The sequence below is a fragment of the Perognathus longimembris genome, chromosome 16 (genome assembly GCF_023159225.1).
Source record: "Perognathus longimembris pacificus isolate PPM17 chromosome 16, ASM2315922v1, whole genome shotgun sequence".
In the NCBI taxonomy this organism is placed as follows: Eukaryota; Metazoa; Chordata; class Mammalia; order Rodentia; family Heteromyidae; genus Perognathus; species Perognathus longimembris.
Genome location: NC_063176.1, coordinates 18,410,205 through 18,435,816, shown reverse-complemented (window position 1 = coordinate 18,435,816; position 25,612 = coordinate 18,410,205). Strand labels below are relative to the sequence as shown.

The 25,612-nt window shown below is 42.8% G+C and overlaps 1 protein-coding gene across 1 annotated transcript in view; it reads left to right on the top strand.

Moving 5' to 3' along the window:
- Positions 1-2,404: 2,404 nt before the first annotated feature.
- Cds1 (CDP-diacylglycerol synthase 1) overlaps positions 2,405-25,612 on the top strand; it is a 58,867-nt gene continuing 35,659 nt past the window's right edge. Inside the window, exons 1-2 of the mRNA XM_048364344.1 lie at positions 2,405-2,968; positions 19,171-19,298. Coding sequence (XP_048220301.1) covers positions 2,846-2,968; positions 19,171-19,298 — 251 coding nt within the window. The 5' untranslated portion in view covers positions 2,405-2,845. The remainder of the gene's footprint in view (positions 2,969-19,170; positions 19,299-25,612) is intronic.

Genomic DNA, 25,612 nt, shown 5'->3' with positions numbered 1-25,612 from the left:
AAAGCCCGTAGGAGGCCTTAATTATGCAAAAGTTAACAGATGAGGCCTTAGAAGCCATTGCATGCCAGTCATCATTGTATCATATAACTCAAATGTAATAATTTAAGAGAATGTAAGAAGGGCTGGGATGTAGCTCAGTGGCAAAGTGCTTGCCTAGCAAGTGCAACGTCCTGGGTTCGAGCCCCAGTACCAAAAAAAAAAAAAAAAAAAAGGACAAAAAGTACAGTTAAAAAAAAAAAAAGAGAATGTAAGGCCTCCAAACAAAGAAAAGTGAAAGGTAAAAACTTAAGGAAAAGACATTGAAAAGATCTGCAAACAAAATTCAGTAAGGCTAGTTGTAGCTGAATGGACTATATATTAAATAAATGATGGACTCCATTACTAGTGTTTATTTTAATAATACTGAAATGAATCTTTTATATAAGGTGACAGATGAAAAAATGTGTCTTTAAGTCTAAAATAAGGCCTTTTTTAAAAAGCATATAAACACTATATGTAGTTCCCTTGTTAAGCTACATCTTTATATTCATTCATTTCTTCACTTCTTCAGCAAACTCTGTATGAGGGTATAGACTGCCACTGTGGTAATTCTGCAGTTCCCCCTGCCTGGGCTCTCTCTAATCACTCAACTAGTGGCAGTAACTACAGCAAAGGTGATGGAATGAAGTTATCATGCCAGCTGAGATACAGGAAGAAGTGCCAGAGCTAAAGGAAGGGTGAGGTAAAGTGTAATCACTCTATTTGGTATTCTTTGCACATGTCACACACTCCTCAGGGTTGAGGAAAAACTTTCTTTTGTTATATACATCTGTCTTGACCTCTCCTGCCACTCCTGTCACCATACTTTTCTCCCCCCCCCCTGCAGCAGTCAAAGGGGCTATGGGATTGGCTGGGGTGCAGGAGAAAAGGGTGTTCAGGTGCCTTGTTATGCTAGGTGCCCTTACCATGAAGCATGGGGTGAGGAGGGGCTGGATTTTGATGATGCCAGGGTTCCAGGAGTCAGAGGCCACTCTCTTTGTTTTCCATTTTATAGCTAAGGTTTTATAGCTTAACAACTTACTAAGGCCAAATAAGACGGTTGGTGGCAACAGTGGGACTTGAACCCAGGCTTTTTGACTTCCTGGGAGGTTAATGTGGGACATTTCTGATCCTTTATGCTGAGTGGAGTTTAGTAGTCACAGAAGAAATATTACAGAGCCTTCAGAAGCCTCTTCAGCTGGTTATGGTCCTCAAAAATGAAAGAGAGAGGGGGGGGGGAGAGAGAGAGAGAGAGACTATTAATCTAGTCTCTATCTTCTGTTCATTATAGAAAACCACAACATGTACATCATTTATAAGATGGAGTCTCCTATCTTTTATCCTTTTTTTTTTTTTTTTACTTTTCCTCTTAAGAATCAAAGTTATGGTTTCTCTGCATTCTTGCAAATGTGACAATCAAAAACCGGAACCCACTGCTTCAAAGATTTGTTTGGCGAGGTAGTAAATCGACGTCTTTGTCTTCGGTTTTGCCATGCATCCTTTGATTTCTGTTTATGCTCCCTAGTTACTAAGGTATCCCCCCCCCCCCGCCCCGTCCCCCGTGTCAGTAATGACCTTGTGAAATTCCTGTTGATTTCTTGTTAAACAGGTGTCGAGAATGCTGTGCTGTTCGCGGGAAGGCCTGTCGGGTTTGTGGCTCTGTTTTGTCTGTGCCGACCAGGTGGTGGTGAAGGTGTTAAGAAAACTAATCACCTGCTAACAGGATCTGGACCGGAATTATCGCGGATCGCGTGTCCTTCCCGAGGCAGCTGGAGCAGCCCAAGGTGCCCGACTGCCCAGCCCGCCTGAGGGCCGGCCGCACCCCGGGGGGCTTCAAAGGCCGCCCTCCCGCCGCGCTCCTCACCGCGCGGCGAGGCTGCAAGTGTCACGCGGCCCCTCCCCCAAGGGACGCCCGGGGAGCCCGCCGCGTCTCCGGCTTTCCAGGCGGTGACTCGGGGGCCTGGAACGCCCGCCGCGGAGCTAACGAGTCGGTCCTGCCGGACAAGTTTGTGCTTGGGGACGCCGCGGAGCCCCCGGGAGCGCGGAGCGCCGTCAGTCCGTCCGCCCCGGGCGCCTGCCGCTCCTCACAGCGCGCGCTCCCCGCGTCCTCACGCACGTGCGCACCTGGAGGGTTTCCCCACTCGTCCCCACCCCCCGCCCCCCACACGCCCCCCACGCCCGGCGCGCGGACGACACCTTCCCTCCAAGCCCCCACCTGGGCGCCCGGGCCGGGGGGCGGGGCCTGGCCGGTGACGTCACCCTCCGCGGGAGGCGGGGCTGTGGGAACCGCAGTGCAGCGCGGAGCGCGGAGGGGCGGGGCGGGGCGGGGTCTGCGGCGCGTGACCCGGCTGCGGGAGGCAGCGCCGGGGCGGAAGGTGGGGCCGGCCGGCACCTGCGGTCTCCCGAGTCGCGTCCGAGAGGCGGGGCGCCCCGCGGAGCGCTGGGGCGGGTCGGGCTTCCTCGCGTCCAGCCCTGCCCTCCGCCCCCTCCCGCCCTCCTCCTCGCCCTCCCACCCGGGCCTCTGCGTGGAGACGCGCACCTGGCAACCGGCGGCCGCGCCGCGTCTCCGGCTTCTGGGCTCCGGCAGGAGCGCCCCGCGGCGGCCCCGCACCCGGCGGCGGCCCCCGGCGCCGCGCTCTCCGGAGACGGCCTCGAGCGCTCGCTCGTTGCTGCCGTTTTGGGGGTGACCCGGCGCGGCCGGGGCTCCATGCGGACGGGGTGTTAGTGCCCGCGGCTCCTCCGAAGGGCGGGCAGCCGGCCGGACCCCGCGCGCGGCTCGGGTTTCGGGGCTTTGGACGAGGCCGCCACGGCGACGCGGGAGCGGGAGATGCTGGAGCTGAGGCACCGGGGCAGCTGCCCCGGCCCCGGCCCCGGGCCAGCGGTGGCGCCGCCGCCCCGCGAGGGAGAGGCGGCCGGCGGCGACCACGAAACCGAGAGCACCAGCGACAAAGTGAGTGGAGGGGCGGGACGCGTACCCCGCGCCCGGGGGTGCGGTCCTCGGCGCCCCGGAGGCGGGGAGGTGCCCGCCGGTCGGGGGTGGGGGGGGGGGGGGAAGGCGCGGGCCGGCCTCAGCACCTGCCCGCCCGGCGTCCTCCGCTCCCCAGGTGGGGTGGAGAGCCGGGAGGCCGGGGATGGTGCCGCTCCCGCCCCCGCCCGGGACCTGGGACGTGGGTCCCCCGCTGGAACCGGGACCTGGGTCCCCCTCTGGAACCGGGCGGGAACCCTTCCTCCATCCAGGGGACACAGTCGGGGCTCAACTGTAAGACCTGCACCTTGGATTCTAACTTGAGCTAGCCATCGTCGGTACTTGCCTGTCTCGGTCCTTTTCTGTAAAAACAACAACAACAACAACAACAACAATAATAGTAGTAATAATAATAAAAGATTTTGGAGGTGTGAGACCATCACACACGTGACACAGTTGTAAACTTCCAGGTCGTTTGAGTCACGGGCAAGCAGGGCAGTTTTTCAGCCTGCGACTAGATTTCGTTTAACGTGGCACGTTCGTTTAGGAGTTTTTCCCTCCCTTTCTCATAGGTTAACCTTGTTTCACATTTAAGTATGAGTTGATAATGGATCACTACATCCACTTAAAGCTAGAAAAGCAGCGTTTTTGGTCATATAGGTGGTTCGAATGCAAACCTCTAAAGAGATGTACTTTTCTGACCTTATATAGGCTGCATGGTTTAAGAAGTAGGGTCAGAGAATAGATGATTTTTATAAAACCTTTTGCGTATCCAATTCCATTATCTAAGAAGTGCGAATTCAAGTATTCCTACCAGCTTGCACTTTGAACTACCCAACTAAGGCCCATGGCCCAAGGTCAAGGTCAGTGCCATGGAGGAGAGCCTAAGTCATCTGCTTCTGATTTTTCTGGTTTGTACTGTTGCTGAGACTCACTGTCAGTTCTGGTTTTGCGACAGTTTTCTCTGAAAGTTGATATTAATGAACCTATGTAACCCAAGTTACAGATCCCTGTGACAAAAGTGCTACCAAGTATCATGAAACAGTAAACATAATGTGTGTGTGTGTGTGTGTGAATGAATATTGGGGCTTGAACTTGAGGCCTGGGTGCTGTCTTTGAGCCTCTGTGTTCAAGGCTAGTGCTCTACCATTTGAGCCACAGCATCACTTCCAGTGTTTTATGAGTACTTTATTGGAGATGAGTCTCACAGACTTTCTTCCCAGAGTTGGCTTTGAACCACTATCTTCAGATCTCAGCCTCCTGAGTAGCTAGGGTTACAGGCATTAACCACAAGAGCCTGGTTCATAATAGTTTTTTGAAGGGCCAAACTTGATTTATTTTTTATTTTTTTGTTGCCAGTCTTGGGGCATGGACTCAGGGCATGAGCACTATCCCTGCTAGCACTCTACCACTTGAGCCATAGCGCCACTTCTGGCTTTTATCTATATATGTGGTGCTGAGGAATCGAACCCAGGGCTTCATGTATACGAGGCGAGCACTCTTACCACTAGGCCATATTCCCAGTCCCAAGGGTCCAAACTTTAGAGCTGGTGAGATGATCCTTGATAGAATGAGTCCTTGAGAGAATCTGTGTGACAAGGCTTTACAGAAAACAGAACAATTTCCAGCTACTGAAGGCTGAAGCTAGAAGCTAGAAACTGGGCTGGCTTTATGAAAACTTCCTGGGGAACTAGACCAAAAATAGGACTAATTAGATTGGGATTTATTTTGCTTTAGCATTGGTATACTTTGGAATCAAGGAAATACCAGCCTTCCCGGTTGACTTCCTTAATTGGAGGAAGCTAACATGGTTTTATTAAGACAAAACATGTTCCGGAAGCTATGCATGAAAGGCCTTCGGAAGTCATTCAGGGTGTTTTAACACCTGGCTGTATTTAAAATGGGAAGCTACTTCTGTGGTGTGATTTGACTCAGAACTGTTGTCTGTAGCTGTCTGTGACTGAATGAACTCATTACTTGCTAGTGCCCTACTATTGGTTTGCATGAATACATATCCTGCTGGGTTTTGTCTTCTGAGACTAAATGTTACTAAATGTAACCTGTTCTGCTAAGATTTCTTAGACAAAGATACTAAAATACTGCAGTACTTTTAGAGTACATCTCAAGGAGCTCTAGGCTTGGCAAGCTTAATGACTTGAACTCTAACCTCTATCCTTATCAGAGCTTGTATTTGAATATACCTCAATTTCCAGGTGAAGGAGTGTTTTTAAATCAGCTTTCACATTGGAGGCTCTTTAAATTGGGTCCATTTAAACTCTTTTAAGTGCCTTTTCTGTTCAAGTGCCAGTAGGTTAAGTATCAGCACTGAAAGCAGTTAGAGAGGACAGCAGGAACAAATGAAGTTTCTCTTCTTCAGTGGAGGGGAAGCAAGTGTTTCTGTGACAAAGAACTCAAGGGAAAGTACCACTGAGGATGGATAGGACCTAAAAGAAAGAAAGCAGACATTGGGTAGAATACCTCACTTGAGAAAGAAAAAGGATTCAGGAATGGAGGGTGGACATGGAAACATTTTGGTAAGCCGAAGAGGAGGGATGGTCAAAGTTTGAGATTCTTGCATTTCTCAGTGAAGCAGGGACTCAAACCAATGAGCTTTAAGAGCTTTAAGGGCTGGGAATATGGCCTAATGGCAAGAGTGCTCGCCTTGTATACATGAAGCCCTGGGTTCAGTTCCTCAACACCACATATGTAGAAAACGGCCAGAAGTGGCGCTGTGGCTCAAGTGGCAAAGTGCTAGCCTTGAGCAAAAAGAAGCCAGGGTCAGTGCTCAGGCCCTGAGTTCAAGACCCAGGACTGGCCAAAAAAATAAATAAATGAAAGAGGATGGGTTGAGGGATGAGGATGTGAAGACAATGGGAATAAACAACCTTTAAAAAAAAAAAGAGAGATCTTAGTAACTGCTCAGTTTAAGCTGGCATAATATTTATAGTACATTTTAAAAGCACACAATATGAAATGAGCAAGAATTAGCAAACTTGGGAAGAGTTGGACACAGATTTATTTAATAGAAAATGAGTACAGTTAGTATAATTTTTAATTCAGCAGTAACTCAGACTAGTGCTCATGGGCTGAGAGAGACATGGGATTCTCAGTTCTTCTCATCCTGTATTTGCTGCTCCCAGCTGCAAGTGTTGGGACTTCCCTACTTAATAGCTGAGAAGAAGGATACTTGGGGTATCTTAGAGTGTGAGGTGCAAGGTGGTTTGGGTTTTGGTTTTTCTGCCCATACTGGGGTAAAAAGCTTAGCTTTTTTGCTCAAGGCTGGTGCTCTACCACTTGAGCCACACTTCCACTTCTGGACTGTTGCTGGTTAATTGGGCATAAGAGTCTCTTGGATTTGTCCAAACTGGCTTCGAATTAGTATCCTCAGGTTTCAGCCTCCTGAGTAATTAGGATTACAGACCTGGTACCCCAAAGAAGTATGGTTTAAGGTGTATCTATCAAGGTAAGTACTTGTTAGAATTGAGTAAGAATAATCGTATAATAGTTTGGAGTTTGTAAAAAAAGAGCCAGATAGGGATTTTGAGGAAAGAGGTTTCAGAGTCCTGGGATAAAACTTCCCCCTGGGTGCTTCATGATGGAAATGCAGATGAGCCATTCTGGAGTTCCTTCCTTACTTTTCACAGAAACACTCACTTCCTGGGCAGAGTTCTTAGGAATAGTAACGTTAATGCTGCTAGTCAAATTCTTGAGTCATGGGGCTGGGAATATGGCCTAGTGGCAAGAGCGCTTGCCTCCTACACATGAAGCTCTCGGTTCGATTCCCCAGCACCACATATATGGAAAACGGCCAGCAGGGGCGCTGTGGCTCAGGTGGCAGAGTGCTAGCCTTGAGCGGGAAGAAGCCAGGGACAGGGCTCAGACCGTGAGTCCAAGGCCCAGGACTGGCAAAAAAAAAAAAAAAAAAAAATCTCGAGTCGTGTAAACCTGGACAGGCTCTGTAGAGGTGAGGAGTGGCACATTCTCATTTTAAAGTGGGATTTATATTGGGGATTTGGGAAGTACAGCTTCATGTTACTAAATGCATTTTTGTATGTGCTGTTTGTGGTGGCTTTAGACAAGTCCTTTTTGTATATTAAGAGTTATCAACTCTTATTTATGAGTACCAGCAAGAGAAGGAAGGATGTTATCAACTGTTAAGTTTTGGATGTGTGGACAATGGACTTTATTTTATTCTGTTTGTCATGAATGTACTGGGAGAGGTGGGGCAATTTAAATGGCCTCATGAGGACACATTTGTTTTTATTTTTTATTTTTTTGGCCAGTCCTGTGGCTTGGACTCAGGGCCTGAGCACTGTCCCTGGCTTCTTTTTTGCTCAAGGCTAGCACTCTGCCACTTGAGCCACAGCGCCACTTCTGGCAGTTTTCTGTATATGTGGTGCTGAAGAATCGAACCCAGAGCCTCATGTATACGAGGCAAGCACTCTTGCCACTAGGCCATATTCCCAGCCTGAGGACACATTTTTTAACAGGACATGGCACACTATAATTACTCTTTTGTAAATTTCTGTACAATAGGCTTTTTTTCCCCCATGTTTTTCATGGCTAACGTAGTTAAACACAGTAGTTTGGTAGTTTGTTTTCCTTTAACTGTTCCATATTTAGAGATTAAAAAAAACAACAGATTTTCATTCAATACAAGCAAAACAGAATCTTAGAGAAACTCACAAGGAACTCATATTGAGGTTGGATTTGGTCTGAGCATTGGGTAAATTCTTGTTGGATGCCTGCCCTGAGCAAGGCTCTAATCACATATCTCCTTTTCTGTGCTTGCTATAGAGAAAGGGTGGAGCCAGGATTTGCTCACTACTCAATAGCTAATTACAGAGTATACTGATATATTAGATTGTGGACTTTGCCTGCACGCAATAATGGAACGAAAGTAATTTATTAGTATACAATGTATACTTTGCAAAACAAAATAACTTGCTAATACATAATATCAGCGTCAATGTCTTAAAAATGATGTAGGCAAGGGAGATAGCTTTCATTTATATCTGAAGAAAAACTGAAAATCAAAAACTCTGATGCCCTGCTTAGAATCACAAAGTATTTAGAGGTGAGATTTATCTTAAAATCTCTGTGACTACAGAATACAAAAATTCTTACCTTTCTAAAATTAATGAACACTTTTCATTATGAAAAATTTTACAGATATTTTGTATGATTTTTAGACTAATTTCACCTTTCTGCTCCTAGAAAATGTTGGTATTAAACTGGAAATGTTTTGCCAAAATCCTTTAATACTGTGCCACAGGCAACTGGATTTAAATCAAACAAATGTTTCTAGTACTTCCTTGCTCCCAGAACAGTTCATTAGGAGAAGAATAGATTGTTTTTTATTTCGTTTTGTGACTGTTCACACTTTGAACCACTTACCTGAAAAGTGTTTCAGAACTAGTACGAGACGCCACATGCTGAAGTGAAGAAGACTGAGTGTCCTTAATGAGATGGGAGAGGGAAAAGCAACTTCCCTCAGCCTTTCTAGCTTCTTTTACTGGGATACCAATTAAGTTGACATAGCACACATTAACAGGAGAAAAACCACACTTCCGTGCATGCAGACACGGGGGAGTCCTGGAGAATGTGGTCGGATGCTGGGGCTGACTGAGCACCCTGAGCCTTCCGTGGGGTGGGGGAGGTGGTGGGCGGGGGCACGAATAGTGACTAAAGGTTGTCTTGTTTCACAGATAAGAACTGGCAATAAAGTTGTCTCCAGCTTCCCCCCTCTGATACAGACACTTTTCCAATGCAGACTTCCTTACTAGATAGACATGGTTTTTATGACAGGATAGCTTTTCGAAGCCACTACTACACCTGTTAATTTCTTACAGTAACCAGTTCAGAATAGTCCAAAGAAGTTTATTTTGGGGTATCATATTCTGGTCTCCTAGATTCCTATTTTTGGGGTATATCCTGAGCCCCAACAAGGCCAGGTTACTTAGTTTTATAAAGGCTTTTTTTTCCACAGAGGTCAGAGTTATTTTCATGTTATTATAATCACATTTTGCCAGAACTACCAAGATTTTAAACTTTTCTTCTAAATATAGAACTGAAAGGCATAGTATAGAAAAAACAGAGTCCCTTCTCATGCGAGGAACTCATGCTTCTAGAAATCTAAGCTCCATTTTGTACTTTTTAGCCAGGAAAGAAGCACGGGCTTTCTGCTTCCTAGCTATGGTTGTGGTTCTTAGGTTTGCCAGGCCTCTAGGCCCCTGTGCAAGAGCTCCATGTGAGAAGTCTGGGGCCAGTCTAAGTTCTCTTTGGGCTGGCTCAGGGCAGGCCTAGCATCTTGGCAGTTAAGATTGGGCACAGTGCTATATCATCCTGTCCCAATTAGGTCATCTCAACTCCATTGTGGTGCTGAAGGGAGGAAATATTTATTAAGTCCATCAAAGATGTAACATTTCACTTCAATATATAAAAGTCCAGTTAGGAAAATAAGAATATACTCATGTCTTTTTTTTTTTTTAATGGTTGTGTGGTTTTATTTTCTTTCCACCCATTGCATTTGAACTTGTTTCAGGGTAGAAGCTTTGAACAGCCTTATGGGACACTATTCCTGCAGAGTTTAACGTATACAATGAACCCTGAAATTCTGCATGTAATAAAACTATTTGCAGTAATTTTTACTGTTTAACAAACAAGGACTTGATATAAAAGAGTGCAGAGAACACCTAGGGATTTCACAGCTACTTGCTTAGGAGACTTGTTTGAATTTTTCTTTTACTGCTGTTTCCTTCCTTCTCTTGCTAGTTTGCAATATTTGTTTGTATCCTTTTAGTAGTTTAGAATCTTTTCTGTCCAAGTGGTTCTTGACATAAGCATCACCATTTTAAGGGTAGCCAACTCTTACAAAAAGTAATTTTAGTTAAATTACATCTCCTAGAAGAATTGCTGACCTGGGGGCTGGAGCAGGGCCTGGTTAGTAGAGTGCCAGCTGAGGAAGACTGGTTTTTCTGACAAGTTTTGGCGAACTGTCCTGGAGTTGCTCAATTGTTTAGATAATATTTTTTGTGTGGCGCTGGTCCTGAGGCTTTGACTCAAGGCCTGGGTGTTGTCCCTGAGCTTTTGTGCTCAAGGCTGTTACCCTACCACTTAAGCCACAACGCTAATTCTGGATTTTTAGTGGTTACTTGGAGATAGGAGTCTCATAGACTTCCTTCCCTGGCTGGCTTTGAAAGGTGATCTTCAGATTTCCTGAGTAGCTAGAATTACAGGTATGAGTTACTGGCACTCTGCTTCAATAAAAATTTTCACCCTTTCACACTAGCCAATCACACAAGATTGTGAATCTTAAGTTCTGACCAATCAGAAAAAAGACAAAATAATGCAGAAGGGATAAAACGGGGTAGTCTGCCTGCCCAGTTGGTTTGCTTATTTGGCTTTCTAAAGCCTTGCTGAGTTTCTTTCAAGTTGGCCTCCTTACATGACACCCCAATATCCCAAACCATTGCCAACATCCTGAAAGTAGTTTTGAACAAGCTTGTATTGTGTGCAAATTATCATCTACATGTTCCACACTTAGCCTTAACCATTGTTTACATTTTGCTAAATGCACTTTATCCTACCCAAATGCAAATGCAATTACAGAGTTAGATTTTGTTGAGTCACTGGAAAATTGTTTGCAGATGTACCTGTTCATTCTGGTAGAAACGTGTTCATGTAAAATAAAAATACTCTCCTACAGAGATACAATATTATCATCATACCTTAAAAAAAATACCAGTCATATATCATTCCAGCTAATTGGGCGGTTGAAAATAAAGAATCATTTGAGCCTTAGAGTTCAAGATCAGTGTATATACAACAAAGTGACACTGATCTAAAATTTTAAAAATCCTGATTTCCCTAGTTTTACCTCTTAAATGCCTTTTGGAGCTTCTCCCACTCCCAAATCAACATTTCACCAAGAGTCACACACTGCAAAAAATACTTGGGAATGGGCTGAATTATTCTTGTTTTTCCTCTGCTAAGGGACAAGGCAGAAAGACAATGCTCATTATTCCACTTAGCCCTGGAAAAGAGATTAATAGGGAGTTAATAAGATCTCAGTAAAGAGCAAATTTGTGATCACAATAATAATAATTTACATCTGAATAGAACCCATCAGCTTTCTGAGCTTCTCTTTTATCCTATAGCCTTTCCCTTCAGATTTACAAAAGTAGTCTCACACCTTTAATCCTAGTTACTCAGTAGGCTGAGTTCTGAGGATTTCCATTAGAAGCCAGCTGGGGCATGAAAGTTCTTGAGAGTTTTATTTCCAATTAACCACAAAAAGTCAGAAGTAGAGCTCTGGCTCGACTGGTTGAGTACTATATAGCCAGAGTGAGAAAGCTATAAATGGGCAGCATCCAGGCCCTGAGTTTGAATCCCAGGACCAGAAAAAAGGACTTACATAAGTGACCCCCATTACCATGGTATAATTTTATTATATAATACAGCGCTATCTCCCTGAGGAAAGGTCAGAATGAGCCAAAAAAAAAAAAAAAATCAGGGAATTCTTAAGACAGGCCTTGAAATTAGGTAGGATTTGAATAGTGCTAATAGCCTCATAGGAATGGCAAAAAAAAAAAAAAAAATAGAGCACTGAGGTTAAAGACTTGGCCTGGGTGAACTCATAATTCACACATAATAGCCATCCTTTCCTCAGCATATGGAGATGATGGTTGCCCGCACAGCTGTGGGTGGGCGTGACTGGGGGGAGCAGATCACTGGGGCCTGTCATGCAAACTACATGGTAGAGGTAGGTTGCTGGAGGGGCATGCTGTGCCCAGGGCTCTGCCCAGTCACTGATGACTACTGCAACAAACTTCCACACACTGCCTGCAGAAGAACTTGGGGGGCTTGTAGTTCTACAGGTTCGTTGTCTGAGATGGGCCTCGTGCGTTGAATTTCTCATGGAAAGACAGGACTGTGTTACTTTCTTTTTCTACCTTGCATAGCATGGTCCCTGGACTCTTCCTTCCATCTTCAAAGGTAGCATCACTGACCTCTGCTACCCTTCAGTCTCCTGACTCCTCACTCTTCTGTCTTCATTCTTCACTTAAAAAGACTGTGATCTCTGGTAATATAATGTGATCTCTGATAAAATAATATTTATTGAAATGAACTCCAGGAAATGGAAACGAGAGGTGTTGTTTGGTTTTTTTTTTTGTAATAAACTTGTGATTATATTTAACCCCCTTCTATGATCAAGAAGTTTCTCATCTCGAGGTCATTATTGGCAGCCTTATTTCTGTCTACCACCTTCATTCTCCCTTGCATTGTAACATTTTACACGTTCTAGTACTAAGACACAAGCATCTTGGGTGAGTGAACATTTACTGTCTTTTACAGTTTTCCTGAAGAAGAGCTTTCTAGAAGTGATATGTAAAATGAAGCGTTTAAAGATAAATAGACAAAGGCAGGCTTTACTGAGGCAAAGTCAGGTTCAAGGAGAAAGTGTGTTACAAACAGAAGAAACACCACAGCAAAATGTTGAAAGCTTAACACTGTGTTGACCCTTGGTGGAGTGTGCGCATGTGCTCTCACGTCTGTGTGCTTATATGTTGGAAGTTCAGTTCTGCAGAGTATGAACTGGCAGGTGCTGCAACCAGAACCCTTACTGGATTTAGGCCTTAAATGAGGTATTGAACGCAATTTTATTTTTGTGTCAGTGTTTGTATGCTTCTGCGCTTTGAAACCAGACCCTGGCATGTGCCAGGCAAGCACTTTAGCGTTTGGGTTGATCAAATCCTTCTGCCTTGGATTTGATCTTAAGCAGTAGATAGCCATTGAGAGACCTTAAAATAGGAGATATCTGACTTGCCTTTTTTGCTCATGCATTTCCTATGTGACTAGGCACAGGGCCTAGTGTCTACCACTAGTGTCCACATGTGTCCAGGGCCTGTAGTCTACCACGTAGTATTTTTTTTTTGCCAGTCCTGGGGTTTGAACTCAGGGCCTGAGCACTGTCCCTGGCTTCCTTTTTGCTCAAGGCTAGCACTTTACCACTTGAGCCACAGCTCCACTTCCAGCCTTTTCTATTTATGTGGTACTGAGGAATCGAACCCATGGCTTCATGCATGCAAGGCAAGCACTCTACCACTAAGCCATATTCCCAGTCCCCCTACCATGTAGTATGAAGCTCATTTAGAATACATGTGGTGTGTTGGACAATCCAATGTCTGTCTCCTTCAGTGGGGAACAGAATAGGACTGCGAGAAAGATGGGAAGGACCGAGCTTTTCCTTCTGGAAAAACAAGGAGGCTTTATCCATCATAAGAAGTGTAGGATGGGACCAAAGAAGCATACTGGCCCTTGAGGTCCTCAGAGTTCTGAAAATCAAAGTACAGTGTTACTAGGTCTCTGCTGACGCCTCCACATGAGGCAGTGGTCTCGGATGCCCACCCTACACCCCACTCCCACTCCTGGTTCACAGACTGCTCTCTCCCTAGAAATGAAAGTAATTGCAGAGGAAGCAATGCTTGTGTGGAAACCTGAAGAAATGGACCGAAAACTCTGAAATTAGGAACACAGCCTATTTTCAGTGAAGAATCATTTAGTTTAAAGATTTTTTGTTTTTTTGAGAGGTGTCGTCACTGTGCAGCCCAGCCTGTCCTGGAACTTGTGTAGTCAAGGTTGGCCTCAAGCTTGTCGTGACCTTAACTTGTCCAACACTACCTTACCTGGCTTGTTTCAAGAGTGTTTCACAAGTCAGTCTCCTTGCAAGCAGAGGGCTCTGCAGTATTCAGCTTCCCTCTGACTTAGCTGCAAATTTTAATGCTGAATTGAAGTGAAGGATCAGGGCTTCATAGTGGAAAAACTGACTGCGATCTTTCTAGCTCACTTTTTGAGAGACCAGATATAAAAATTTTGGAAATACAACTTAACTATTTTTTATTGGTGAACTCTACTTGATTTAGAGGCTCCTATCCAGAGCTGCCATCTTGAGTGGACTGTAGTCTTTGTATAAGAAAGTACCTTGGCTCTTTTGTTTTTGAACCACTCTTCAAGAATTTTCATGAGCTCATAGACAACGTTCGCTAAATCGAGCACTTAAAAGTGCTATGTTAGTTCACACTGTTATAATACAATGCCCTAGACTACTAGGTGACAGAGAAGTGTTCCTTGCTGTTGTAGAGGCTAGTCATTTAAGGTGAAGGGTCTGCCAGTTGGGTTTCAGAGCCAGATAGCATCTCTCTCATGTCTTATATGGGCACAAATCTCATTTATGAGGTCTCATCTTAATGACCTAATTAGCTCCTATTAGGGATTAGCAGTTCAGCATATACCTTTTGAAGGGGCAGAAGTAGTCAATGCATAACAAGTACAATTTGATAAGCCATCATCACAACTAAGATAATGAACATTATCTTTTACTACCCAAACTTTTCTCCTTTCTGTGATTCTCCCCATATCTCTAGAAAGACACTGCTTTTTTGCATCATAACTTGAGCTTACATTTTCTGAAATTAAAAGTATTTTTGTACTGGTACTGGTGTTGAACTCAGTGCTTGGGCATTGTCCCTTAGCTTCTTTTTTGCTTAAGGATGCTGCTGTACCACTTGTGCCACAGCTCCACTTCTGGCTCTTTGGTGGTTAATTAAAGATAATAATCTCACAGACTTTCCTGCCTGGGCTGGCTTTGAACCACCATCCTCAGATCTCAGCCTCCTGAGTAGCGAGGATTACAGGCATGAGCCACTGACACCTGGCTTATATATTTAATTTTTTTAACAAACCTATCAAATTCTTTCACAAAGTGGTCATACTATTTTACATTACCAACAGCAGTGTACAAAAATGAGTTCTTCCTACTAGTGGGTATGATAATATATACATTTAAAAATGTTCAGTCATTCTAGTAGATAGAGAGTAGTATCACTTTGAGGTTAATTCCAAGTTTTTGTTAGTTCTTTGCTTTTGAGTCTTTCCCTGTATTGCCCAAAGTAGCTTGGAATTTGTGGTCTTCCCACCTTAGCCTCCTTTGTAGATGGTACTACAAGCATGTGCAACTGTGCTTCATTCACAGTGTGGTTTAGTCTTTTATTTCCTTAATGACTAATACATTGATAATATTTGTGCTTATTTGCCATCTGTGTATTGCTTTTGGTGTAAAGTGGTTGTTAAAATATTTGCTCATAAGTTGCAGGATATAAAATAAACCTTAAAAAATCAACGGCCTTTCTCTATGCTAACGACCAGAAGACCGAGGCTGAAATCAGGAAAGCAACTCCTTTTGCAATAGCCCCCCAAAAACATAAAATACCTAGGAATAACCTTAACCAAAGAAGTGAAAGGCCTCTTTGATGAGAACTTTAAAAGCTTGAAAAACGAAATTAAGTCAGAACTGAGGAAATGGAAAAACCTCCCATGCTCCTGGATTGGGAGGATTAATACAATCAAAATGGCAATATTGCCAAAGGCTATCTACAAATTCAATGCAATACCCATTAATATCCCAACACCATTCTTTAATGAAATAGAGAAAGCAATCCAGAAATTCATATGGAACAGTAAAAGACCTAGAATAGCAAAAACACTCCTAAGCAGAAAGAACAGTGCTGGAGGAATTACAATACCCAACTTCAAGCTGTATTATAAAGCTATAGTAATAAAAACAGCTTGGTATTGGCACCGGAACAGGCCTGAAGACCAATGGAACAGTACTGAAGACCCAGAAATGAACCCACAGAACTATGCCTACTTAATCTTTGATAAAGGAGCTAAAACAATAGTATGGAAGAAAGATAGACTCTTTAACAAGTGGTGCTGGCAAACTGGTTCAACACATGCAACAAACTAAAACTAGATCCTTATATATCACCCTGCACCAAAATCAATTCCAAATGGATTAAAGACCTTGAAATCAAAACAGACACCCTGAAAACACTAAAGGAAGGAGTAGGAGAAACACTTGGGCTCCTTGGTGCAGGACGGAACTTCCTTAACAAAGACCCAGAAATGCTACAAATCAAAGAAAGGTTGGACAAATGGGACTGCATCAAACTGCAGAGCTTCTGCACGGCAAAGGACATAGCTCGCAAGATAAACAGAAAGCCCACAGACTGGGAGATCTTTACCGGACATTGAACAGACAAAGGCCTCATATCTAAAATATATGCAGAACTAAAAAAATTACCTACTTCCAAAACAAAACCACAAAGAACCAATCGCCCCCTCATCAAGTGGGCTAAAGACTTACAAAGAGACTTCTCTGATGAGGAAATGAGGTTGGCCAAGAGACATATGAAAAAATGCTCTACATCACTGGCCATAAAAGAAATGCAAATCAAAACAACATTGAGATTCCATCTCACCCCAGTAAGAATGTCCTATATCAAGTAAACTAACAATAACAATTGTTGGAGGGGATGTGGCCAAAAGGGAACCCTACTTCATTGTTGGTGGGAATGTAAACTGGTTCAGCCACTCTGGCAAGCAGTATGGAAATTCCTCAGAAGGCTAAATATAGAACTCCCCTATGACCCAGCAGCCCCACTTTTGGGTATCTATCCAAAAGACCACAAACAAAATCACAGTAATGCCACCAGCACAACAATGTTCATCGCAGCACAATTTGTCATAGCGAGAATCTGGAACCAACCCAGATGCCCCTCAGTAGACGAATGGATCAGGAAAATGTGGTACATATACACAATGGAATTTTATGCCTCTATCAGAAAGAATGACATTGTCCCATTTGTAAGGAAATGGAAGGACTTGGAAAAAGTTATACTAAGTGAAGTGAGCCAGACCCAAAGAAACATGGACTTATGGCCTCCCTTATTGGGAATAATTAGTACAGGTTTAGGCAAGTCATAGCAGAGCATCACAAGGTCCAATAGCTGTACCCTTATGAACACCTAAGATGATGCTAAGTGAAATGAACTCCATGTTATGGAAACAATTGTTATATCACAGTTGTAACCACTTTCAACGTCCCATGTGTATCTGTAGCTTCTATTATTGATGATGTTCTTGTATCACCTTCCTGTGGTTGTACCTACACTATATCTGTAATCTTATCTGAGTATATTGGAAACCGTGTATACTGGTATTGGATGCAGGAAATTGAAAGGGAATACCGAACTTGAGAGACACAGGGTAAAAAAAAGACTAACAACTACAAAAGCAATACTTGCAAAACTGTTTGGTGTAAGTGAACTGAACACCTCCGGGGGAAGGGAAAGGGGGAAGAGGGAGGGGGGTATGAGGGACAAGGTAACAAACAGTACAAGAAATGTATCCAATGCCTAACGTATGAAACTAACCTCTCTGTACATCAGTTTGATAATAAAAATTTGAGAAAAAAAAGAAATAAAAAAATAAAATAAATATTTGCTCATATTTTAAATTAATTTTTTTTGCTGAAACATATATTGTAGATGTAAAGGCCACTACCAGATAGGTGATTTGCAAATATCTTCTCCTTGTCTATATCTTGTTTGCTCATCCTCCTAACAGCATCATTTGAAAATCAGAAATGTTAATGTTGATGAAATTAACATTTTTCTTTAGTGTCCCATACTTTTGTTGTCATATTTAAGAAATTGTTGGGGCTGGGGATATGGCCTAGTGGCAAGAGTGCCTGCCTCGGATACACGAGGCCCTAGGTTCGATTCCCCAGCACCACATATACAGAAAACGGCCAGAAGCGGTGCTGTGGCTCAAGCAGCAGAGTAGCCTTGAGTGGGAAGAAGCCAGGGACAGTGCTCAGGCCCTGAGTCCAAGGCCCAGGACTGGCAAAAAAAAAAAAAAAAAAAAAAAAAAGAAATTGTTGTCTAACTCGTGGTCCTTTTGTCATTCTACTTTTGTAACTGTTTTGTAAAACAGTCAGTTTGCAAACTAAAGTTTATTGTCATTAGTGAAAACTGAAATATTCCCCACAGGCTGATGTTTTATTTGTTAAGCCACTTAATGAGGAATGAGAAGACTTGATTTAATAATAATAATAGCTTACTGCTTTTTAGAGTTTACAAAGTCCCTGATATAATGTTACATGCTTTGTTTTCTGGATGGAGAAACAGTTAAAAGGAGTGATAGCATTTGCCAAGACTTCAGAGCTAATACTTTTTGTTGCAATTCCTCAATATTGTCAAGTAGGAGACACTTTGCTCCTAAGGTCACTTAGCCGATACACTGCCCAGTGCTCCTATTTGCTTTTTTTTTTTTTTTTTTGCCAGATTGGGTCTCTTGCTCCATTGTTGCACTCAGAAAGCCACTGAAGGTGGTGGGGTGAGAGAGCATGGGATGGTGAAGGAGACAGACAGCAGAAGACAGCGGGACAGGGGAGCAGAGGCCAACTTCAAAAGTCAGTACTAGATAACATCTAGTGCTTAAAATCGCCTTAGCGTCCCAGATGGGGAGCCAAAAAAACAAACAAACAAAAAAGCGCCTTAGCTACCCTATCTGGACAGTTCTCCCTTGCCAGCCTGGCCCAGAGGCCCAGAGCTTTGTGCCACATGCAGTATAAACACACTGTTCCTGTGGATGCATGCTTAGGACTCACTTTGGTCACCGTTAACATAAATACATTTGACTGTTGTTTGCCTGTCAGTAAAATAGGAATTTTATCTGTTTAATCTGCTTTATTGGGATTGTCTTTTAAGGATCTAAAAAAAAATGATGGAAGTTATACATGCTGTATGTCATATATATGATACATGATATATATATATATTTAATGCATATACATCCATATAAGATATTCTTCATACTGTTGATAGTTTGTAATCAAATAAGAAAAATGGTGAGCAGCCTATCACAATCTCCATAGAAAGGACACCTCCACTTCCTGTGTCAGTGAAGTAGCAAAATAATAAACATAGATTTTCTCAATACTTTTCTGAGTTAGAAAGCAATAGGAACTGATTTGGTGTCTAAGTGCTTCATATGGAAATTTTAGCAAAGATTAAGCTTTCCCTAGAAGAAACCATAGGCTTGAATATTAACAAGTTAATAGTTATTTCTTTATTTAGGATTATGTAACTGAATGTGTTTTGGCAGTACTAGGATTTGAATTCATGGCCTCATGCTTACTAGACACTCTACTGATGAGCCACAGCTCCAGGCTTATAACTGAGTTTTAACACAATGAACGGTAAATGAATGCATTTGACAAGCATTAACAGTTGATCTTTTAACAATCATTTTGCTAAAGTGATTTTTTTTAATGATTTTAGGAAACAGATATTGATGACAGATATGGAGATTTGGATTCCAGAGGTGATTCTGATCTTCCAGAAAGCCCACCATCCTCAGATAGAACCCCTGAGATTCTCCAGAAAGCTTTATCTGGTCTGTCATCAAGGTATGATTGGGTAAAGGTGAATTTATTTTGGTGTAATGAGATAAGCTGTGTGTTATTCTTGCCTATGAAATGGATTGGGCTTTTCTTGACTTTTAGAGCCAGGAGAGAGAAGGCTTAGACTTTGTGGCTACCGAGTAGGCTCAGCCCACACAACCTCCCCTTAACTTTTCCAGCCTTGCACAGTGTGAGAAATCCGAGTCTGGGTGGGAGACTGGTGAAGTTTACAGACCCAGTGGGGTGTCCTTTCCCAGGGCAGAGATCTGCTTATGCCTCAGATTGCCTGTTCTCCTATTGGAACTTCCGACAAAGGAAATTACAGAGAAGGTTTTGAAATGCCAGGCAGAAATAGGCATTTTTTTCCTTTTAACTATTTAAAATTACTGTCTAAAATTTCACAACACTTTATCATTTTATATTTGTGTTATGTTTTAAAATGCTTTATGAATGTACAAGTTCGGCAAATATATCACTCTCATTCTCTGCTTAGTACTATGAACTATAACTGTTATATTACTGAAATAAATACATTTTCTCTAGATTAATATGTAAAATGTAACATTTTTGTAGAATTGTGTTTCCCAGCATCCAAGAGACACACAAATATCCACCTTACTTTCTGTAATAATGTTGTGAAGTAGGCCAAGCTTGGTGGTATAGACTTCAATCCCAGCTACTCTGATGGTGGAGAGGGGAATCCAGGCTAAACAATAGTGAGACCCTAACTCACTGATAAGGCATATACAGGCAAACATTGTGAGATCTTAGAAAGCAAGCTGCATGTGATGCTTTGTGCCTGTAATTCCAGCTACTTGGAAAGTGGAATTATAAGGATTCTATCAAAAACATGAGACCCTATCTCAAAAACAGACCAAAGCCAAAAGAGCCATAGTGTGGCTCAGGAGATAGAGTGCTTGCCTAGAAAAGCCCTGAGCGCAAACCCCAGTACTGTCAAAAACTGGAACCAACAAATGTTGCCAAGTAACTCCTGCAGTTACTGGTGTGACCTATCTGATCCACCCCCAACCCCATTTGGTGCTGCTTTGTTATGGAACAAAAAATGCTGAGTTGCAACTTCCTCAGTCCTACTACCCACTTGTCGTAGCCTGGGACTAAACTCATGTTTCATTTACCAAACACAACTAAAACTCACTGCTTTTAGTAAATGTAACAGGTTTTTCTCCTTATTTTGCAGTGTAACCAAGGTACAGGGGAAAGTCAAATCCAACTCACTGTGCTCTACTTCACATTTGCAACATAGATCACTGTCCGTGGGTGGCTCTGCACCTGAGCCCAGCTGACACTGCACACCTGCAGATAGCAACTTGTCCCTTGGGCCAGGCTCAGCCCTACACCCTGGCCCCATCTCGGACACTAGGCCGACACCTGAGCCAGCAGAACTTCACACTGACCAGCCACAACCTGGGGTTCCACAGCCTCTTCTTACTTTAACAGATATTGTTATAAGCACAGAACTCACAGACCTCGGGCAGGCATTTACACGTACTAGTACATCACTAAGAGTATTTTAAACAGTACTAAAGGCACAGAGTTAGATGCTCCCCACCTCAGCACCTTCACCTTCCTGCAGGCCTTGGGTATATTCTCTGTCCAGCTCACCAAACCCCATGTCTCGGAGTATTGAGAAGACGTCATTGCCTAGGCAGTGACTGCAGATCAGCCATGCCACTGCAAAGTGGACAGAAAGGGTCTGCTTGATGCCTGGCCAAAGGCCGGCAGCAAGATTTACCTACTCAGATCCCTCCGGCTGCTCTTCTTCCCTGCAGTGGCACGGGGCCCTTCTGAATTGGGTTTTGTTGTTGTTGTTTATTGGCATGGATTACTTGTACAAAGGGGGATTTCATTTACACATCACAATTACATACACGTTTCTTGCATGTGTACATAGTGTATCTGGATCCACTTCACCCTATCACTCTCTCTGGCCTCCTCTTCGTCTCTTTCGTAAAGTAGTTCAGCAGGTCTTGTTGGTTTGTTTCATACATACCAACAAACTACTTTTCCCCACCATATTCATTCTCATTCACTCTCTTCATTAGCCCTCTCTACTCTCACCGGTACCTCCTCTCACAAACTGAGCCAGTTTTACTTTCCTGTCATTCATTTTTCAAAGTGTATATTAATAGCACTGAGGAGTTTCCATCACGATTCTTTTGATGTGGAGTTCGAGGGTCTTTTGACTTTATATCAGACAAGACAAAGCAGAGTATTTCTTTAGGGCCAGCTCTGAGACAGGCAAGTGGAATATATTTTTAGTTTCTGTGATCTGCCAAGGGGAAGAGAGACATTCTAGTTTCTAATACCTGCTGTGGAGGGGAAAAAAAAAAAAGGAGCAGGTGAAAGGTGGGCAGGGAAAAAGAAAAGAGAGAGAGGTCTGTTTACGTAGAAAACAGTGGCTAAGGGAAGAATGAGCCCAGAGCTGTAGATGAAATCTGGAGAATGTGTATCACAGCCATAGTCAAATAAATTGGTTTAGGGAAAGTTTTCATATTTTTAAGCCCATCAAGAAAATCCTGTGTCTGTCATTGAAAGCATGGTTATCATTTTAATAGTTTTTGTTCCCAGTTGTTTTCATGACCTAGTTCCAGATGTACCTTTGCTTTAAAATAAGGAATATGGCCTAGTGACAAAGTGCTCGCCTTGCATACATGAAGCCCTGGGTTTGATTCCTCAGCACCACATACATAAAAAAAGCTGGAAGTGGCACTGTGGCTCAAGTGGTAGAGTGCTAGCCAGGGACAGTGCTCAGGTCCTGAGTTCAAGCCCCAGGACTGGCAAAAAAATAAAATAAAATAAAATAAAAATCATATTAGGTTTGTTCAGACCCGAATTTTTGTCAGTGTTGTGTCATAACGATGCCAAAATCTGGTGTGTCATTCATAATAAGATTGTCATTAGTATTTTTTTCTGTAGACAAGAACAATAGCAAATGATAGCTGATAGTAGTTATTGAGGATATGTAATGTTCTGGGCACCTATCAAGCACTTTGCAATGCTGATTTAGTCTCAGCCTCTCTGCAAGCCAGCTGCCCAGAGAATGAGGACCTGAGCCTTGGAATGTGGCAAGTAAGTGAGCCACGCTCTGAGCCCAGGCATTGTGATCTTCAAGGCCAGTGTTCTTACCCAGGATGCTTGTGAGAATTCTTTTTCCAGAAAGAGTCAGTGGAGAGTGCAACAATTTTCATCTCCTCAAGAAACTTTCCTACAGCGATTTCATCAAGTGTTTCAAATATTATGATTTACACATTTTTGGCCTCTTTCTAAACCTGATAACCAAAGAGAATATTTTACCAAGTATATATGAATTAAAAATCCTAATTACCTAAGAATACGTGAATTGTTGGGGGTTAAAAACCCCTGTAATCCTAACAGTATATCGATATTGGCAGTACTTTGGTGTTGAGCCTTTGAGCCTTTTCCCATGTGCATTATGCATATGTGTGTTTATTGTAAAAATAGGATTGTATTGTTGCTATTTTCATTTTCATTTCTGTGGCATTATCAAGAATGACCGATTTTCATGTCCTTAAATATACTTTAGGAAATAGTGTGTGTGTGTGTGTGTGTGTGTGTGTGTGTTGTATGAATGTCTTGGAGGTTGAACTCAGGGCCTGAGCTTTTTTGCTCTACCACTTGAACCACAGCCTCATTTCTGGCATTTTACTGGTTAATTTGAGATAAGAGGCTCACAGATTTTCCTGCCTGGGCTGGCTTTGAACTGCAATCCCCTGAGAAGTTAAGATTACAGGCATGAGCCACTGGCACCTGGCTTCAGGAAGATTTTTAATGCCTGACTGCTGTGACTATAATTATAGTTTATTCCCCCAACCACCTAGTGAAGGCCAGTTACTTTATTTGTAACTTTTCATGACGGGAAACACCTCTCCATTAAACAGTTTTCATTCTATCTTTTTGTTTCTGAAGCCACAGTTATTTCCTTAGGATAAACTCTGAAAAAGGACATGGTTTGTTCAGGTTTTATGCCTGTGTTTGGTCAAGACTTACTTTACAAAATCCCTGAGGAACAAATGCTGTTGAAATACAGAGTGGTCTCAAAGGGCTTCATGTGCTTGACCAGTTGTCTCCATCCAGTCCCTGATCTATATGTGGATCTGTGGAATATTTTACTTGCTAGGTAGATTTAGCTCTACCTTTAGGGAGGCTCTTCTCCATCAGATGTTTGGTAGTGTGTCGAGATGTTTTAGGTGGCCACAGGGGAGCTGTTACTGGCAGCTAGTGGGTAGAACCAGGGACACTATTGAGCACCTCAGGACAGCCTTACAGCACAGATCCATCTGGCCCCAAATGACACTAGGACAGAGCTGGAGAAACTGCAGAGGTACCACATTTAGCCTGACCAGTACTCTTGAACTTTATAATGCCATCTCCTTTCTCTTAGAGACCTTACACAGTCCTTGTCCACTTCTGCCAGAAGCTGGTAGATGACCTTTCTCCAGACTCCTGTTCTCTGTCAGATGGCCACTGTGACTCTGTTTACTCATGAGGGATGCCTCTTGGTCCTCATTCTTGACTGAAAAACTGTGTGTCAGCCCAAGCTGTTGATGACTCATGATGCTTGTACCTCTAGGACAATAAATTACTTTTGATAACTTTTGAAATAGGTTGTAACAAGACATTGTGTACTACAATGAATATGTGAACACAAGATGGTAATTTTTCCTTTTCTTTCCCAGACTGGGCTTTGATCCTGGGATCTTGCACAAGCTGAATATCTGTTTTATTGAACTGTATCCCATCCTTGAGATGATTACCTTTAAGGGTGCTGCTTAATTATGTGTTTAAAAAACTAATTTGCAGCTCAACTGGGTCTTGGTGATATTGTATTAGAATAAAATCATGCAACCAAAATAATTAGTGGTGACATTTGGGTGTAAAGACCGACCTAAAATCAAGGGTCTTCCTAATGTGATCATTGTAGCATGGTAAAGGTAATCAAGGTTTTTGAACTAAACCCAGATAGTAGATGGTTCTCTGGATTTTAGTAGCAGTAGTCCCCCTCCTCTATGTCACACTGAGTTTAGTGCTTCTTCCTTGGAAGATGGTATTTGGTTAAAGGATATTATGTGTTTAACTATTTTCCCAAGTTCCTGTGTGTGGGGCTTAATCCCCAGTGCAACAGTGCTGAGTGGTAAGGCCTGATTAGAAAGCAGGGCAGTCATGAGCGCAGCGCCCTAAGAGTACATTAATGTCATCAGTAATGGGGTAGGAAAGTTATGAGCGCAATCTTGTGATAAAATTGAGCCTGCCCCTCCTTGCTGGCTTGTGCTCTTGCCCTCTAATCTACCATGGGATGACACAGCAACCCACACAGTGCCACAGGGGATACAGGACTTCCCAATGCTAGCACTACAGAAACACATCTCCTTACTAGATATTATGAAAGCAGAAAACGTGTTAATGTTCTGTTTAAGTGTTAGTCTTCTATGTGCTTAAATTTGTATTATGTAGTCTCAGAAAATTTGGAGGAGAGCCATTTACACTAAAAGAAGGAAATGAGCTAGCTATGTGATCTTGTTGGGTGAGGAGAGTTTTTTTTTTTTTTTTTGTGGGATGGGAACTGTGTAATAAAAGCTGGCCAGATAGAATGTGTTCTTGAGAACTCGGGTTTCAGTTACCATGAAATTTGGGATGGTGTGAAGAGAGGAAATTTCCTATTTAAAACCTCTGATTGTCTACAAATGGCATTCTCTGAAGTTCAAAGCCAAACATGAGAGGTAACACCTATCCAGAAACTGATATCTGGAACTTCTGGGCTTCTCTCTGCAAGTCAGACTTGAGAATCCTGCCTTAGATTCATTCATAAAGGAAATATATTCAAAGGAAAACATATCCAAACACATAGTATCCTTTAACCAAAGGAGGACTACTACCAGGTTTCATCTGAACATGACAGGATTGTCATCAGTGGCTAGCTGTAAGCCCTTTATTTACCTCTGACTCAGCTCAGTTTCCTAATCCATTTATTAATCCATAAGCAGTTTTGTCTCTGAAGCTAAATAGAACTGTGCAGATGTCAGTTTTGATTCTACACCCATTTTAGTTCAGTTTCAAAGTTCTCTGATGAGAACTGTTTGAGTCTACAGATTTTATTAAAGAGTAAAGGGAAATGAAGTGGGATAAGTTCAATTTCAGTATTTTGTGAAAACCTTTGAAATCCAGAAAAAAGAGTGTCTGGATTGAATGTTATTTTTTATTTTTAGATCTTTATGTGCAGTAATGACATGTTGGAAGGAATGTTTGAAAATGAAGTGTGTAAACTATGAGGCTGAAGTATG